The following is a 14,625-nucleotide window of genomic DNA, read 5'->3' on the forward strand; positions in this document are numbered from 1 at the left end:
GCTCCTGTTTGTACTTGCCCGCACTCTTCCCCTCGTCCCCCCAAAGTTGTGGGTTGGTCTGGTCAATCCCCTATTTCTGTGCCTAGGCAGTCACTGGCCTGTCTAGCTCCTGCCCTCTTGGACACTGTTCTGGGAATGGCGCTTTGCTTGGCGCTTGCCCCATCCACCTTCTAATTGCCTTGCAGCTGGTTCACGCCTTCCCTGGCCTTTACATCGCAGTTCCCAATCGAGAAGGAACTACCGAATAGGCGACCAGAGGAAAGAGCGAGCTGCAGGAAAGAGCATTTCATCCCTGGCCATAGCACCTCAGTGGTACTTGGGGTTGCCTAATTCGTTTTGTGTCATCACATCAACAAAAACGAAACAGAAATTGTATTTCGTACTCGGGCAGAGACAAACACATCAAACGCTCTTCCACACACCGCACCCTGCGCCATCGCCTCTGTTATCGTAACGGGTATCCCACATCAGCCATCCGTTGCGCTAGACTGGACGGTTCAGTGCCGCAGAGCGAGCACAACGGCACCCGCCTACCGCCTGGTCTAGTCATGCAGCCTTAGTCCCCCCTATCTGGCCTCGACTCTCCTCTCGCTCTTCTCCTCCCGTCCTGGTCATTCTCGTTTCTTGCTTTGTCCCCATCCCCTGTTTTGTTTGTCTTCCGTCTCTCTCCCTAGTCGGCACATCACCTGGTGCAGGTGGTCACTCTGGAAGGGCCCTGTCTAGTTGTCTTGTTACACTGTTGTGTTGATCCGTTTGTCCTGTTTCTTTCTTTATCTTGGTGACATTGTCAATCGCACCATCTCTGCTCATTTTTCTGTGTCTCCCTATTGTTTCCCTTGTGTTTCCTTTCCTCTTGCTGCAGCATTGTTTGCAGCGTTCGTCTCTGGTTTTCTCCGAGTCGCCCAGTTTTCGTGCGTTGCGCTTCATACCAAGGCCAGCCCGTTTGTCGTCAGAGACAGTTCCCACCAAAGTCGGCCCACACCCTCTTGACTTTCCCCGCTGAGACACCGTGTTACAGGGGCCTAGCCGGGATCCATTCACATAGGTCAACAGCAAAACGCCAGGCCAACCTCACGCGCTCACACTCTCACACTGTACACGAGGAACACTGAGCGACGCAAGACACAGCAGAGCAGCAGCCCAGACCGCCTTACAACGGTATCGGCCGGCAAAACCGTCATCGTCCAACACCCCGATCTGTCCAGCCTTTGAGGGAGCGGAGCTACTGGACCTTGCCTTTTTCCTCTGCCTCTTTTCACCATCTCCCATCGCACTGCGTTGCAGTTTGTCGACTCGGCCTGTCATTTTCTGTTGTGTCTTGTATCTGTTTGGCGGCGACACGATCGACCACGAAACGACCTGCACGCAAATACGGGAAACGCACACCCCGGTCCGCCAGCCACACACCCGCAGGCCAAGGCCCGTCAAACCACACAGCAGCTGCAGCCGCGCCCCGTCCTGCATGAGGTAGCAGCAACAGCAGCACCAGCTGGACCAGCACAAACAAGAAGCAGCTGCAAAAGCAAACAACAGAAACTGGCAACTGAAGCAAGCAGCAGCCTAGCAGAGGTTCAAGACGAGCAGCGTGAACCGAGGCGACCGAAGAGGCGATTTGGACTTGGACTTGACATCAACCCTCATCCGCCAGCCATCAGCCTCGCCAGCTCGACAGTCGACGAACAACTCTCACGACTCAGGTCACACCTTTCGCCCTGACGCCTCGCACCCTCACGCCTTGCATCGTCGTCCCAACCTCGGCCTTCGGCGCACGCATCTCTTTCTTTTTTCCCATCAAGACGGCAATCCAGATAAATGTAGCTCGCCGCATCGACCTCGCATCTTCCCCTTCCCAATTCACCTCCGTGCCCTTCCCCTTCTCCCATCCCCTTCTCTTCCCCAACCCCCAACCCCAGCGCCATCAGATTAGAGCCGCTTGGCTTGCGTCGACGCCTCTGAATAGAGCAGGCCTCCAGACGATTCGACATTGACATCGACATCGACCTCTGCCCATCGTCGACAACACCAGCATCTTTCTTCTCCGACACACACACATACACACACACGCCCTCACTCAACCGCACAATGCATCAACAGTCGCGGCCGCCGCGAGGCGGCTACTCACCCGCGACTGCAGCCCAGACCAACCCCACACGCACAAACAACCCGAGAGACGCACTCGCCAGCCGGCCGCGCGCTGCCTCTGAAGTTGCGCCGCCGAGTCCATCTTTCGATGGCGTCGGCGGCGGTGGCAGTGATGGTGGTGCTGCGCCAACAACAGCTCTGGCATCGGGGGGACCAACCAAAGAATCTATTAAAAAGCTGGACCAAATAATACAGGTGCGTGCGCAGACTCTTGCTTCTTGGCTTCTTTCCTTCGTTTTCCCACTCCATGCCCTCCCGTACTAACCGTTGTCGTCGCTACAGAACTTCCATCTCAAAGCTGCCGTGCTTATCCTTCAGGCCCGCATCCCGACCACGCCTTCGGGCGGTGGCCGTGGACGCAAGACAAATAAATGGGTACGTTTATACGCCGGCCAAGACTGTTAGCCAGTGATTTTGCCTCGGCATTGTATTGACTGATCGCTCTAGTTTCAAATCGAAACCGAGGACATTGACGACTTCAAAGACGAGCTCAAAACATGGAAACACTGCGGCGGATTCGACCACCGGCCACCGCCTATGATAATCGAGACCTACCTGGACGCTTCTCGACTGGCCGCCGGCCAAGCACTTGTTGTTATCGACGATAACGGCAAGCGTTGGGACGCGCTCGAAGCGCTCAACTCCTCCGACATGTCGGCCAGTGGTAGCGGCAGCGGCAGCGGCAGCAGCAGCAGCGGCCGGTCCGATAGCAACACAACCCGTTCCCGATCCACCGAAATCATCCTCGAGCGCTGGAAGATTGAGCTGCAGTGCATCCCCGGCTTACTAAAGAGCAGCAGTGGTGGCGCTGGCGGCAGCGGGAGCAGCAGTGCCCACGAATCCGCAACCGGAAAGGGCCGCGCCGGCGGCGATACGAGCGGCAGCACAAGCACCAGCGGTGCCGAGTACGAGATGGAGGACTTCGGTCCCATTCTGCCCACCATCTACAAGCGCAGCATCGTCTTCTTCCGCTCGCTCTTTGTTACTACACACGTTCTGCCCGCTTATCGCTTCTCCCGCCAGGCGTCCACCAAGGGTGTGCACCCGGCGCTCAAGGTGCGCTGCCGCATCCTCACGGGTGCCGAGGCCGAGGCGCGCATCGCCTCGCGTCGCTTCGACAATCTCCGCCAGCCTCTGAACTTTGACAACGGCCGAGATGTAGTTACAGACTACATGTTTGGCGACCTCGAGATTCCTGTAGGGCGTTTCTCTGCTTCCGTCACCTACCGCAATGACTGCAGCTTCCGCATCGACGATTCTGAGTCGCTCCTGAGCTCACGCTTCATGGGCATTGACGAGAACTACTTCCGCCCCTCGCTGCCACCGTCCCAGCGTCCAGACAACATCTACCTGCCTCAGCAGCGGGAGACGCAACAGACCTCTGGCCAGCAACACAGGCGGCGGGAGTCGTCGGCCGAAGTCGTTGGCTCGCTTCCGTCCCACCAGCGCAGCGGCCGCAATGCCGCCGAGCCGTCGGTTCGGCCTCTACTGCAGCAGACGTACGGCAGCCTGTCCACATTTCACGGTGCCGACGCGCTCGGCACAAGCCCCATTACCGCCCTCAAGGCGGCTCGCACAGCTGATTCCGAAACGAGCTCGCCAACGGGGTCGTACCGTCCTTCGAGCCTGGAGCAGCGACCACATATCGACCCTCCAAATTCCCTCCCAATTGCTGCCGGGCGCGCAGCTGGTCTGTCGCCCACATCGTCCGTTTCGACCAAACCACCCATGCTCCGGAACCTGGACGCAGGACGCAGGACATCCATCTCGTTCCAGCCCTTCAAGGCTGGATCGCTCTCAGGATCACCGCGTACGGCTCAGGATGAAATTCCGGTCCCCTCGTCGCCTCTCTCTGGCTCGCGGCCCATGTCTGGGCTGAGCGCGCTGGCCCAGGCTAGAAACCGCAGCTCGCTCACCGCTGGCATGGCCGCATCGCTCCGTGCTGCCCCGCAGGTTTCGACCTCCGTGGGCAGCCCATCGGCCGCCATGACTGCTGCAGTGATGGATCCAGGCCAGAGCTCATCACCCCGTCTCGCGGGCGGCAGCCGCTTCAGCAGCAGCTTTACGCACCGGCGCGGCAGGTCGTCATTCGGCGGCGCGAGCCGCAACGAAGATGACCAGGGCAGCAGCGGCAGGCAGAGCCTGGCGTCGTCCATGGCCCAGCCCGGCTCCGGGCTGCTGGCCGAGGTCGGCGGCGTTGCCAGCTCCGGATCCTTTCAGACCGACGACGACAACATCTCCGAGTTCCTCAAGGCACTCGAAAGCAAAAAGACGCTCCAGAGCTTCGAATCCAGCAGCAAGCGCGTCGACTCGGCGCGTCGCACCGCGGCACAGCTGTCCCGCTTCCAGCTGATGCGCGAGTCCAACGTGGCATTGACGGATTCTATGAACTCGTCCTTGCAGATGCCGCGTTCGCTGAGCTCGTCAGGCCGCCATCCAACGGGAACAGGTACCTCGGGCGCCTCGGGCGCCTCGAGCACCACCGGCGCTGCTGCAGGTGCTGCGGCGGTTGGCCACACGTCTACGTCGTTGTCGCCGTCATCACACTCGCCCATCAAGCCGTTGTCGCCAAACATGCCACATGCGCCGCACACGCCTGCCGTGCCGTCACGGCTGAGCGAAAATGCCATTGTTGACTACCAAGGGCAGATTCGCGTGCGGCCTGGTGGCCCCCGCCCAATTGCCGGCAACGACGCCGAGGGCGGTGAGGGCCATGCAGGCCGCGATGCGGATAGCAGCAACAACGAGAAGCTGGACAGTATGGGCGGCACGACGGCGATCGACATCCCGCTGTCCCCACGCCTTCTCCAGCTCGGTGGCCGCCGCTCGAGCTCGGCGGTCCAAAAGACGCGCGCCGTTCACCACGTCGACGACAATGCGGCCGAACTGGCGGCCTTTGCACAGCGCAGTCTCAGCGTCGGCGGTGCGGGCAGCCGCGAGCCGCCCTCGCCTGGCGCGCTCTTCCGCCTCGACCAGGAAGGCCCGGGTCACCATCACGCATCTACGGATGATGTCGCTGGCGCAGTCGCCCGTGAAAGTGCTGCCTCTGTTGGTGTTGCCAGTAGCCAAGCCGGCCTTAAGGCGGCTGCGGCGGGTCTTCTGCGTCCGGCCAGCGGCAGTGCCCTGTCCCGCTCGGCTGGCGTGCGCCGCGGTGGAGGCGGCCATGACGGCGACGACGACCACGCCCACCGTGCCAGCGACAACGCGTCCTCCGCGGCGGTACTCCGCTCGGCCACAGTTGCTGGTGGCAGCAGTCTTGGTTCCTCGCCTCGGCGCCGGTACATGAGCCGCCACCAGCAGGCGTCCACCACCTCTACGCAGCAAACAACGCAGCAAACCCAGCAGCAACAGCAGCGGGGCGAAACGTCGTCGTCCGGCCTGCGCGGCAGCGGCGGCGGTTACGGCGAAACAGACGACGAGCCTCTGGTCTTTGACCTGTCGGAGCTGGGCCGCGACCCCAACCGGCAAAGCATTGATGAGTCGCGCCGCCGGCAGTGGTGAGCAGCGTTGCGCTACTACGGAGCACGCCCACAGTCAAGGCGAGATGAATATATATTTGCATGTGTACGCATATTCTCGCCATTTTCGGCCTAGTCTAATGACATGACTCTCTTCATATGATACTCCATTTTTTATTATGCGATGTGTGCATTTGCGTTTTCTCCATACCACTTCCTCGTGTCCTTTTCTGTCGAACCCATTTTCATGAGGCGTTGTCGCACCATTTGTTGGCCGTTAGAATGGTACCATTGTTTTCGAGTCTTTCACCTCCATTTCTATTTTATACGTTATTGCTCTCTACTACCCAGGGACGAGTTGCCCTCTTTTACTTTCGGCAGGTTTTCCTTACCGTTTTATTTTTTACCATCATCGGAACTTCGGAACCAAGGCTGGCGTTTTCTCTCATTGCCATTGACCATTGGTTTTGTCCTTTTCGCATTTCATACCACGCTTCTCTTCTCTTCTCTCTGTTGTTTCTTCTCTCCGATTTCATGTTTTACCTTTAAAAATCATTCTCGTCGTTTGCACAAAGGAATTGGACGAGCATTCTGGAGGCATTTCTTGTGGCCAGATGCATGCAGATCGGTACCGTGTCTATATATATCTGCTGCACATGATGCGAGATACCTCGATCAAGGTGCAGAGTTTATAATGTCGCAATGGGATTATTTGCACACTGCGAATACTAGAAAGAAGGCATGAAGCTCTACGATGTACTCTGTACGATTGTGTAGGAATGAATGTAGTGAAGCGCGGCCGTAGTGGTATTATGTAAGCTTTTTGGGGTCCAATGCAATGCTCTGTTCGACATACAACTTAGTTAGTCGGTACGAAGTATTTCGTACCGACCCCACCATTACTGTTTACTTACGCGACCCCAGAACTGCGCACCCACCGCGTAGTGACGTTTTGGGCTCAGTAGTGGCTTCGCTCCACATTGCCATGCAAACAGCAAACATACAACCAGCCGTCTTTTCCACTGCGCTGCAATTCACTCGATATTGTTGCCGTTGTTCTTAATATCTAATTCTATCCGCTTCACAAAAACACGATGCTCCGGCGCCCGCCGACCGTGCTGGCCGTCACGGCAGAGGATGTGGCAGCGTACGAAGATCGGATCAAAAGGCAACAAGAGCTGCAGCAACAAGACCGGCAGCGGCGGCAGCAGCAGCAGATCCAGATCCTCCAGCAGCAGCAGCAGCAGCAGCAGCAGCAGCAGCAGCAGCAACGACAGTGCGCCCGCTACAACGGCGAGCCGCAAGGGGTAGCCGGCAGCCTCTACGAGGACGCGCACGGCGTTCCAGCCAACAACATGGGCGGCATGGGCGGCATGGGCGGCATGGGCGGCATGAACCTGCCGCCGTTCTCCTCGTCGCCCTCGCCGCCGCCCATGTCGTCCGAGGCCTACCACTATCAGCGGCAGCGCCACCACATGTCGGCGGCGGCCATGTCGTCTGCGGCGGCCAGCCGAGCCGCCTGGCGATGGACGCAGCAAGAAGGCCAGCGGCACCACGAGCAGGGCCCGTTCCCGGGCGGTTTCAACGAAGCGGAGGAGGAAAGTGAGGGGGAGGAGGAGGCAGCGGCGGAGGAGGCGGGGGGCGACGAAGATGCGGCGGAAGGCGTGGTGGCTGGAGCCAACGACGACGACGACGAAGACGACGATGACGCACTCAATGCCATGGCCAACGAGCTGCTGGTGGACGACTCGGACGACGGCGGCCAGATGGACATTGAGGACCAGCAACCCCCGCCAGCACCGTCGCGAGCACGAGCTCAGCCGCGGGGCGCATCTGGGGCGCCCGACACAGCATCGACGGCAGCGGTGGCATCATCATCCCGGCGAGGAGCCCCAGGGGCCGCGACTGGCTCCGCCGCACGATGGACAGCAGGAGCTGCAGCAGCAGCAGCAGCCGGACCGCCGGTACGGACACCCCAGCAGCAGCACGGGCCTTCGGCCGCGGCCCAAATGACGACGCCCCCAGTCAACCCGAGCCACCCACGACAGCAGGCCACCAACCCCAGCGCAACCACCACCGCCACCCAGCACCTCGTCCACCAGAGCCACCCGACCTACCACCCCGGCTCGTCGGCGCCCATGGGTCCGCCGCCCGTCACGCGCCACCCGCATGCCGGCGATCGCGGCGGCGCGTCCCGGCGGACGCAGCAGCAACAGCAAGCGGCGGCCAACACGACGCCCTCCGAGGGGCGCTCGACACGGAGCCGGGACGAGCGTATCGGCGTCGGCGGTGGAGCAGGTAACCGAGTGCGGCGATAGAGAGAGCAAGTGTGTGTGTGGCATATTGGGTAATGCTATTCATCATTTTGGACGGTTTGGGTTTCTTGGGTACTTCCGGGCATTTAAACAGGATATGTCGTCATATGGAGTGGGACATTGGACGCCCGCTTTTTTACATTTTGGTATTTGGTTAATTCGTTTGCATTTCTGTTGGAAAAATCAGAAAAGATCAGAGAACAGAGGATAGAGGCAAATGGCGTTGGTAAGGCCAAGTTCAATATGAAAGCATACGCGAAGGATATCGAGAGCAATTTACTACAACGTCGACACGCTTACGACTCGTCAATAGGATTTCGTTGACAGGATAGGAACATTGCTACGAACGCACGGCAAAGGCCAAGGCGGGCACACACTGCTCATTCCTGTTGAATTAACATTGAGAAGGAGAAAGAATAAAGTACTAAAAGCTAGAAGCTGAAAAGCTAGAAAGGTCCCAAGCAAAAAGGCAAAAGGTGTATGGCAAGATGCTGGTCTCTATACACAAAAGGAAGAAAAACAAGAACAACGCAGCCAGTAGCTCCAGTAGCTCATGCATTTTCAGAAAACAAGAAAAGAGAGAGAACAACACTGGAAACAAAACACCCCCGGCCCTGTGAAAAAGGCAAATAATGGTTGGACCCCGTAGTAAATGGTGACATAAATAATAGACAAGGACAAGGGACAAGAGACAGGTACGAGGAAAGAAACGCGTATTTTGTGCCCGTTTTTTCTTTTGGTACAAAGAAGGGAAACAAGGGAACAAAAGCAAGTATTCATGTTGGGTGTGTAGGGATAGAGAATAAAGGATACAGGAGACTGGGAGAAGGAGAGAGGAGTGTGACGACCGCATTCACGCATTCGAAGCCTTGCTCTTGAATTTGATAAAGATGGGCTTCGATGCCGGTGTCGCTGGCGTGGCCGCCGTGGTTGGTGCTGCTTGTGCCGTTGTTGCCGCCGGAGGAGCTGCCGGTGGTGCCGGTGGTGCCTGGACGGCTGCTGCTGGTGCTGGTGCTGTTGCTGCCCCTTTGGGCAGTGGCTTGCGTGCCGGCTTGACGACGGCATCCGGCGTCGCCGACTCGCGCTTCACCGACGGTCCAGACTTGGAGACCGAGGCAGGTGGCGGTGGTGGTGTCGTTGTCGATGTTGACGTCGGCGTCGGTCCCCGAGGTTGTGGCTTGGACGAGGGCAGCGGCTTATGCGCCGACGCCGAACTCGAGCCAGAACCCGACACGGGGCCCGGCGTTTTGGACGCGGTCGAGTGCGGCGTCGAGGCTTTCCTCGGCGATGTCAAGCCAAAGGGCGTGCCGGCCGCCCGGATCGAGTCGCCGTCGGCTGCCGAACCGGGCGACGCCGTCCGGTTCGTCTCGAGCCAAAGACTGGCCCGTGGGCTGAGCTTCTGCTGATAGCCAAGGGGCACAGCAATCTTCAGCAGCTTGCGGGGCCGCGGCGCTCCCGATCCCGATCCCGATCCAGATCCAGATCCAGCACCAGCACCGGTACCGGTACCATCAATCCCGGCTTGGCTGTCCTGCCGCTTGCGCTTGTTGTTGACCGGCGCGGATGCCGCCGACACAGCTGGTGATGGCGCCGGCTGCGGTGACTTGCCCAGCCGCGACGTAAAGTTGCCAAAGTAGTCGTTGGCCGGTGTGGGCGACTTGGCCTTGGCCGCGGCAGCTGACGCGGCAGCCGGTGTCGCTGCAGCGGAGCTCTTTCGCTGGGCAGGCTGGACCGAGATCGAGTCCGCCGTGCTCTCGCGCTGCGTCAGGGAGGGCAGGACAGACGTCGACACTGGCGCAGCAGGCGTCACGGCTGGCGCGGGCGTAGCCACAGACGGCTTCTTGATGACAATCGGCGTGCCAACAGCCGGTGACGGGGCCGGCGAGCCTGCGCCGCCGATCGAGACGCGGTTTGTCTGGAGCTTGATCTTGGGCATCGTCGGCCTCTTGGACGGTGCGCCAGGCAGCGCAGTACGCTGCCCGGGCGTCGCAGCAGTGCTTGCTGGACCGCCCGCCGTCGCACTGGCGGGTGCGGCCGTTGCTGCGCCAGGCGTGTTCAGTGGCGGCAAGGTGCTGGCCGGCGCCGCCGCCGTGGCCACGACCGGGTCGGCACCAAGGACAGGCTGCATGGCAGCGGCGGCGGTCGATGCGGGCGGCGGCGGAGCCGCTTGCTTGAGGGGTCGTGCAATCTTCTTGAAATCAATGACACCGCCAGGCGTCGCCCTACGTGCCGCCGTCCACATTGTCGGGTGCTTCACCGTAAGAAGAAGCGACAGGTCGCCGTCAAACATGACGTCCAGCAGGTCCATCAGGTTCCGCTTCTCCGTGCAGCCCGTCACCGGCGAAAGCACAGCATCCCACATGGCGGCTAGCAGCTCCTGGTTGCCTTTGACGGCTTCGCGCAGTGCCGCTACCGCCGCGTCAATGTTCTCGCGCCGCGCGTGCTCCTCCTGGTGCTTCTTGGTGATCGCGTCGCCTTGCTCGATAATCAGGCCGCCCGTGTCGTCGTCGTCGTCGTCGTCCGCCTCCTCCTCCTGCCCGTCCTCGTCCTCGGCTTTCAAGCGTGCCGCATCGCCAGCCTTTGTGTCGCCATTGGCCCCGTTCGTGGTGCCGTTGACAAGGGCCGCCTGGTCCTGCTTCTTCTTGTCGTCCGCTCCCGCGCCACCCGGTGGCGACGACGAGCCCGTGTGCTCGCCAAACGCAATCGAGGCCAGGCCCTTGCAGAACAGCTTGAACAGCCGGTCGCGCATAAACGGCGACGCGTGCGTCGTCATCGTCGACAGCAGCAGCCTCAGAATGGCCGGCCGCAGCATCAGGCCCAGGTCGATCAGCGCCTCGCACGCCTTGAGCTGCACCGCGTCGATCGTGCCGTCCTGCAGGTAGCGCACAAACTCGAGCGCGTCCACGGGGATCACACCCGTCTTCATGAGCTTCCGCTTGGCCTCGAGCGCCGCCGTCGTCCACGCGTTCTGGTAGGAGCTCGTCCACTCGTCCATGCGCCGGTACCGCTCAATCTCGGCAAGCGCCGCCTCCAGCAGCTGCTGGTCCTCCGTGTCCACCTCCATGCGGTCGATATCGGCGCCAAGGTGGTTGAAATCGTCCGACGCGTCGTCGTCGTCGCCGTTGCCGTTGCCGCCACCGCCGCCGTCGCCGTCGTCGCTCATGCCGTCGTCAAACGTCAACACCATGTCCATCTTGCCGCGGTCCTTGGGCTTGGCCGCCGCGCTGCTGTTCTTGCTGTTCTTGCTGTTCTTGCTGTTCTTGCTGTTCGCGCCCGTCTGCGTCGCGGCCGACGACGTCGAACAGAAGCTCGTCGCCAGGGCGACAATGACGCGGGCCACATACAGATGGTCCGAGAAGAGGTTCTGCGCGTTGTTGTTGAACCGCAGAATGTCCAGCAGGAACCGCTGCGCCTCGCGCGGCCGCTTGTCCTCAAAGCGCACCTTGGAGATGGCATCGATGACGGCACACTGCACCCAGTACCGCCGCATGTCGGAAAAGTCGTTGGGCTTGGCCGTCGCGTCGTCGTAGCAGTGGAAGTGGCGGAACACATGCATCAGCTGCTCCAGGCCGCGGTACACAATCGATTCGCCGCCACCACCGCCGTGGCCGTTTGCGCGGTCGTCGTCGTTGCTGCTGCTGCTGCCGCCGCCGCCAGCCGTGTCCGACAGCTTCCAGACCTGGCGCGTGAGGTTCTCGGCCGCCATGGTCCGCAGGCCATGGAAATAGCGGTCGTCGTAGAGCGTGCGCGTCAGGATCGTCGCCGACATGGCATGCTCTCGAATTCGGGACAAGTACAAGAGCGTGTCCTGCTGCGCCACAATGTCGCGGTCCTGCTGCAGCTGCGACAGGTACATCCACGCAGGCATGTTGGTGTGAATTTTGGAGAGCCACTCAAAGTCCGAGTCGATGCGGATCCACTCGTACGACTCCTGGTCCATGCTCTTCTCGTCTTGCTCCGTCCAGTCAATCAGACCCCAAGCAGCCATCTCGTCCGGCGTGTCCAGCTTGTCGCCCAGCGAGAAGACAATTTGCTCGTCGTTGTTCTCGGCGTTGGCGCCGCTGCTGTCCACGGTGCTGGCTGCCAGGGCGGCGGCTTTTTCTCGGTTCCGCCGGTTCCTCTTAAGCCGTTTGTATTTGGTATTGTACGGAATGTCAAACTTCGCCCCGCCCGTAAAGGCCGCGTCGTCGCGAATCTCCACAATGTGCTCGTACGGCGTGCCGTTGGCCTCGTGGATGCGGATCGTCATCGGCCCCGTGAACAGCCGCTGCACCCTGCGTGCGTACGTGCCGTGTCGCTTCTCGACCAGCTCCCGCCAAAACTCGGCGTGGTGCATCGGCCGCGGCTTGGCCGCCACGGTCTCCTGGGTCTGGTGGATGCCAATCTCCACACAGAGCCGTTTGCGGTTGAACCGCTGCTTGATCGTCAGCCACGGGCACCCAGAGCCCAGCACCCACTGGTTCCAAAAGGCCTCCAGCTGGTACTGGCTCGTCTTTTCGCAGACGCGGCGGAACGACTCGGACGAGATGATTTCGTTGTTGTTGTCACCCCAACCAGACGTGTTCGCCTTGCTGATGATCTTTGAGATGACGCGTGCCAGGCTCGCGCTCGCCGAGCCCGCGGCCTTTGTCAGCCGCTTGTCGAGAATAAAAAGGACAAGGGGCGCCTTGAGGGCCATGAACTCCATCTCAAAGTCGCCCAAGTACGTGTAGGTCCCGAGATCATGCAGGGACGGTCGGTCGCGGTCTTCCTCGGCCAGTCGGTCGGTCATGGTCTTGATCCGGAACCGGTAGTCGTTGTTGCCGCACAGCCTGCATAGAAACAGGTCGGTCATGTAGTAGGCGATGCCGACCGTGAGCCACAGCTCGGTGCGCTGGTTCGGGACAATGTACGAGCCAAAGTACTGGTACGCCAGCGCATGCACCAGCTTCCTCGTCACATCAAAATCCCGTTCCACGATGCTGTCCGGGAAGAGGAGACGCGTGCTGCAGAGGGAGAAGGACAGCAGCGGTGTCGTGTCGGACACCATGTCGTCGACAAAACAGAGCTTGAAGCTATCGTACGGGTACCGACCGTACGTCATGGCAAACTCGTCGGCCGCGGTCGTGAGCGACACGCACGTGTTCTGGACCTCGACCTGCCGTCCAGGCAGACAGTAGCCGTGAATCTTCAGGGCGCTTGCGCCCAGCTTCTCGTCGTCCTCGTCGGTACGAAACCCCGTGTAGAGATCCACGTGCTCAAAGGGGCCGACCGCAAAGCCAATTTGGTTGGCCGCCGCGCCGTGGTCCGTGATCTCAAAGGTCATGACCTTTTTGGACTCGTCGGCCTCGTCAACCCTCTCGCCGACAAGGTTGCCCGAGCAGACCACCGTCATGTCGAGAAGCTTGTCTTCTTCCGTGAGCTGGAGCTGCCTGCGGCCACTCTTTGCACCTTGTCCATTTGGTGATGATGCCTGTTGCTTCCCTTGGCTGCCGTGCACGGTAATGGACCGGTCGTTGCTAGCAGCAGCGTCGGCCGCCGCCGCCGCCGCCGCCGCGTCATTCATGGACTGATTTGATGCGAGCTGCTGCATCAGGGCATCGCCGAGGGTTCGTGGCGTCTTGATATGAATCTTCCAGAAACAACGCGAGCCGGGGTCGTCGAGGCAGGGAAATATGCAGGCGGCCATGCCTGGCTCGAGGGAATGCCGTGTGTAGACGTGGGGGAACCGCGTGTCATTGTCTTCCACGCCAACAAAGTGCAGGCCATCGCGAATGTGTGTCGTTTTGAACGGAATCACAATCTCAAACAGGCCGTCGGTCGGCTGGTCAGAATCAGGCTTGGTGCCGCCGCGTCCGTTTGCCGATGTGTCCGCAAGTCCAGCGGTCGACAGGCGAACCTTGAGCTTGCCTGGTTGCTGAGCCGAGCTGGCATCCGCTGCAGCCCCCGGGGCAGCGTTGGCTGGGGGTTTGGGGGGCTCTGGACGCAGAGCCACGCGCAGGGACCGGTCTGCCGGATTACAGCCGACCTGCTCGCGCTTTTCGACTGGCAGATCGCGCCGTCGCTTTGGCAGAAGATTCCGCATTCGGTTCTTGAGGACGGGGAAGTTGGACGGCGTGAGGTCCCATGATGGCGGGAGGTCGAGGGACTCGTAGGGGTCTCGGTAGGTGGCGCGGACGGCCTTGCCGTTCACGCGGATCTGAGTGGTATCGATTTCGCACTGGCGGGCATCGAGGGCGACTTCGTCTGGCGCGTCGTCGGGATTTGTAAGGTATATTGTGATGCGGCTCTCGCCCTGGATGCTCTGTTCACGGAAGTTGATGTCAATGGAGACCTCCTGGTTAACGACGACAAATTCCTCGACGGGTGGCAGTATGTCGTCGGACGCGGGATCGAGTAATGGGTCGGAGCCGGGCGCGACGCCGTTGGCACCGTCGGTCTGGAGGATGCCCGGCATCGTTGTGAGGAGCCGAGCTGCGCGGGCAAGAGAGGGGGTTGGCCGGGTCGGTAAAGAAGGATATGGTAGGAAATGCTAAAGCAGATACAGCTTCAGCGGCTCCAGACAGAAGGCTGGTCGTCGAGGGCGACCTGTGATGCACGATGTCATGACATGGAAGGCAGCAAGCGGTAGAGGACCCGGTCGGCGAAGGCGGCAGGAGAGCGTAGAAATGAGCGGCGTCGAAGCTCAACGGGGGAAGCAGCTGGCTGAAAGAGCCTTCTAGAGATGAGGC

The 14,625-nt window shown here is 60.5% G+C and overlaps 3 protein-coding genes across 3 annotated transcripts; 2 read left to right on the forward strand and 1 right to left on the reverse strand.

The window, feature by feature from the left end:
- Positions 1-2,082: 2,082 nt before the first annotated feature.
- Positions 2,083-5,643, forward strand: SPBR_05537 (autophagy protein; the record flags this gene model as incomplete). Its single annotated transcript, XM_040763800.1, has 3 exons — positions 2,083-2,337; positions 2,425-2,517; positions 2,590-5,643. 3 exons carry the CDS (start codon positions 2,083-2,085, stop codon positions 5,641-5,643), a joined length of 3,402 nt encoding a protein of 1,133 aa, XP_040622238.1.
- A 1,051-nt stretch (positions 5,644-6,694) lies between these two features.
- Positions 6,695-7,918, forward strand: SPBR_05982 (uncharacterized protein; the record flags this gene model as incomplete). The annotated part of the gene is made up of 1 exon (XM_040764244.1): positions 6,695-7,918. One exon carries the CDS (start codon positions 6,695-6,697, stop codon positions 7,916-7,918), a length of 1,224 nt encoding a protein of 407 aa, XP_040622239.1.
- Positions 7,919-8,768: 850 nt separating this feature from the next.
- Positions 8,769-14,351, reverse strand: SPBR_05473 (transcription initiation factor tfiid subunit tsm1; the record flags this gene model as incomplete). The annotated part of the gene is made up of 1 exon (XM_040763737.1): positions 8,769-14,351. The coding sequence occupies one exon, from the start codon at positions 14,349-14,351 to the stop codon at positions 8,769-8,771; it is 5,583 nt and encodes a 1,860-aa protein (XP_040622240.1).
- Between the last annotated feature and the right edge of the window lie 274 nt (positions 14,352-14,625).

Source organism: Sporothrix brasiliensis (genome assembly GCF_000820605.1).
Source record: "Sporothrix brasiliensis 5110 chromosome Unknown Cont15, whole genome shotgun sequence".
NCBI classification, from domain to species: Eukaryota; Fungi; Ascomycota; class Sordariomycetes; order Ophiostomatales; family Ophiostomataceae; genus Sporothrix; species Sporothrix brasiliensis.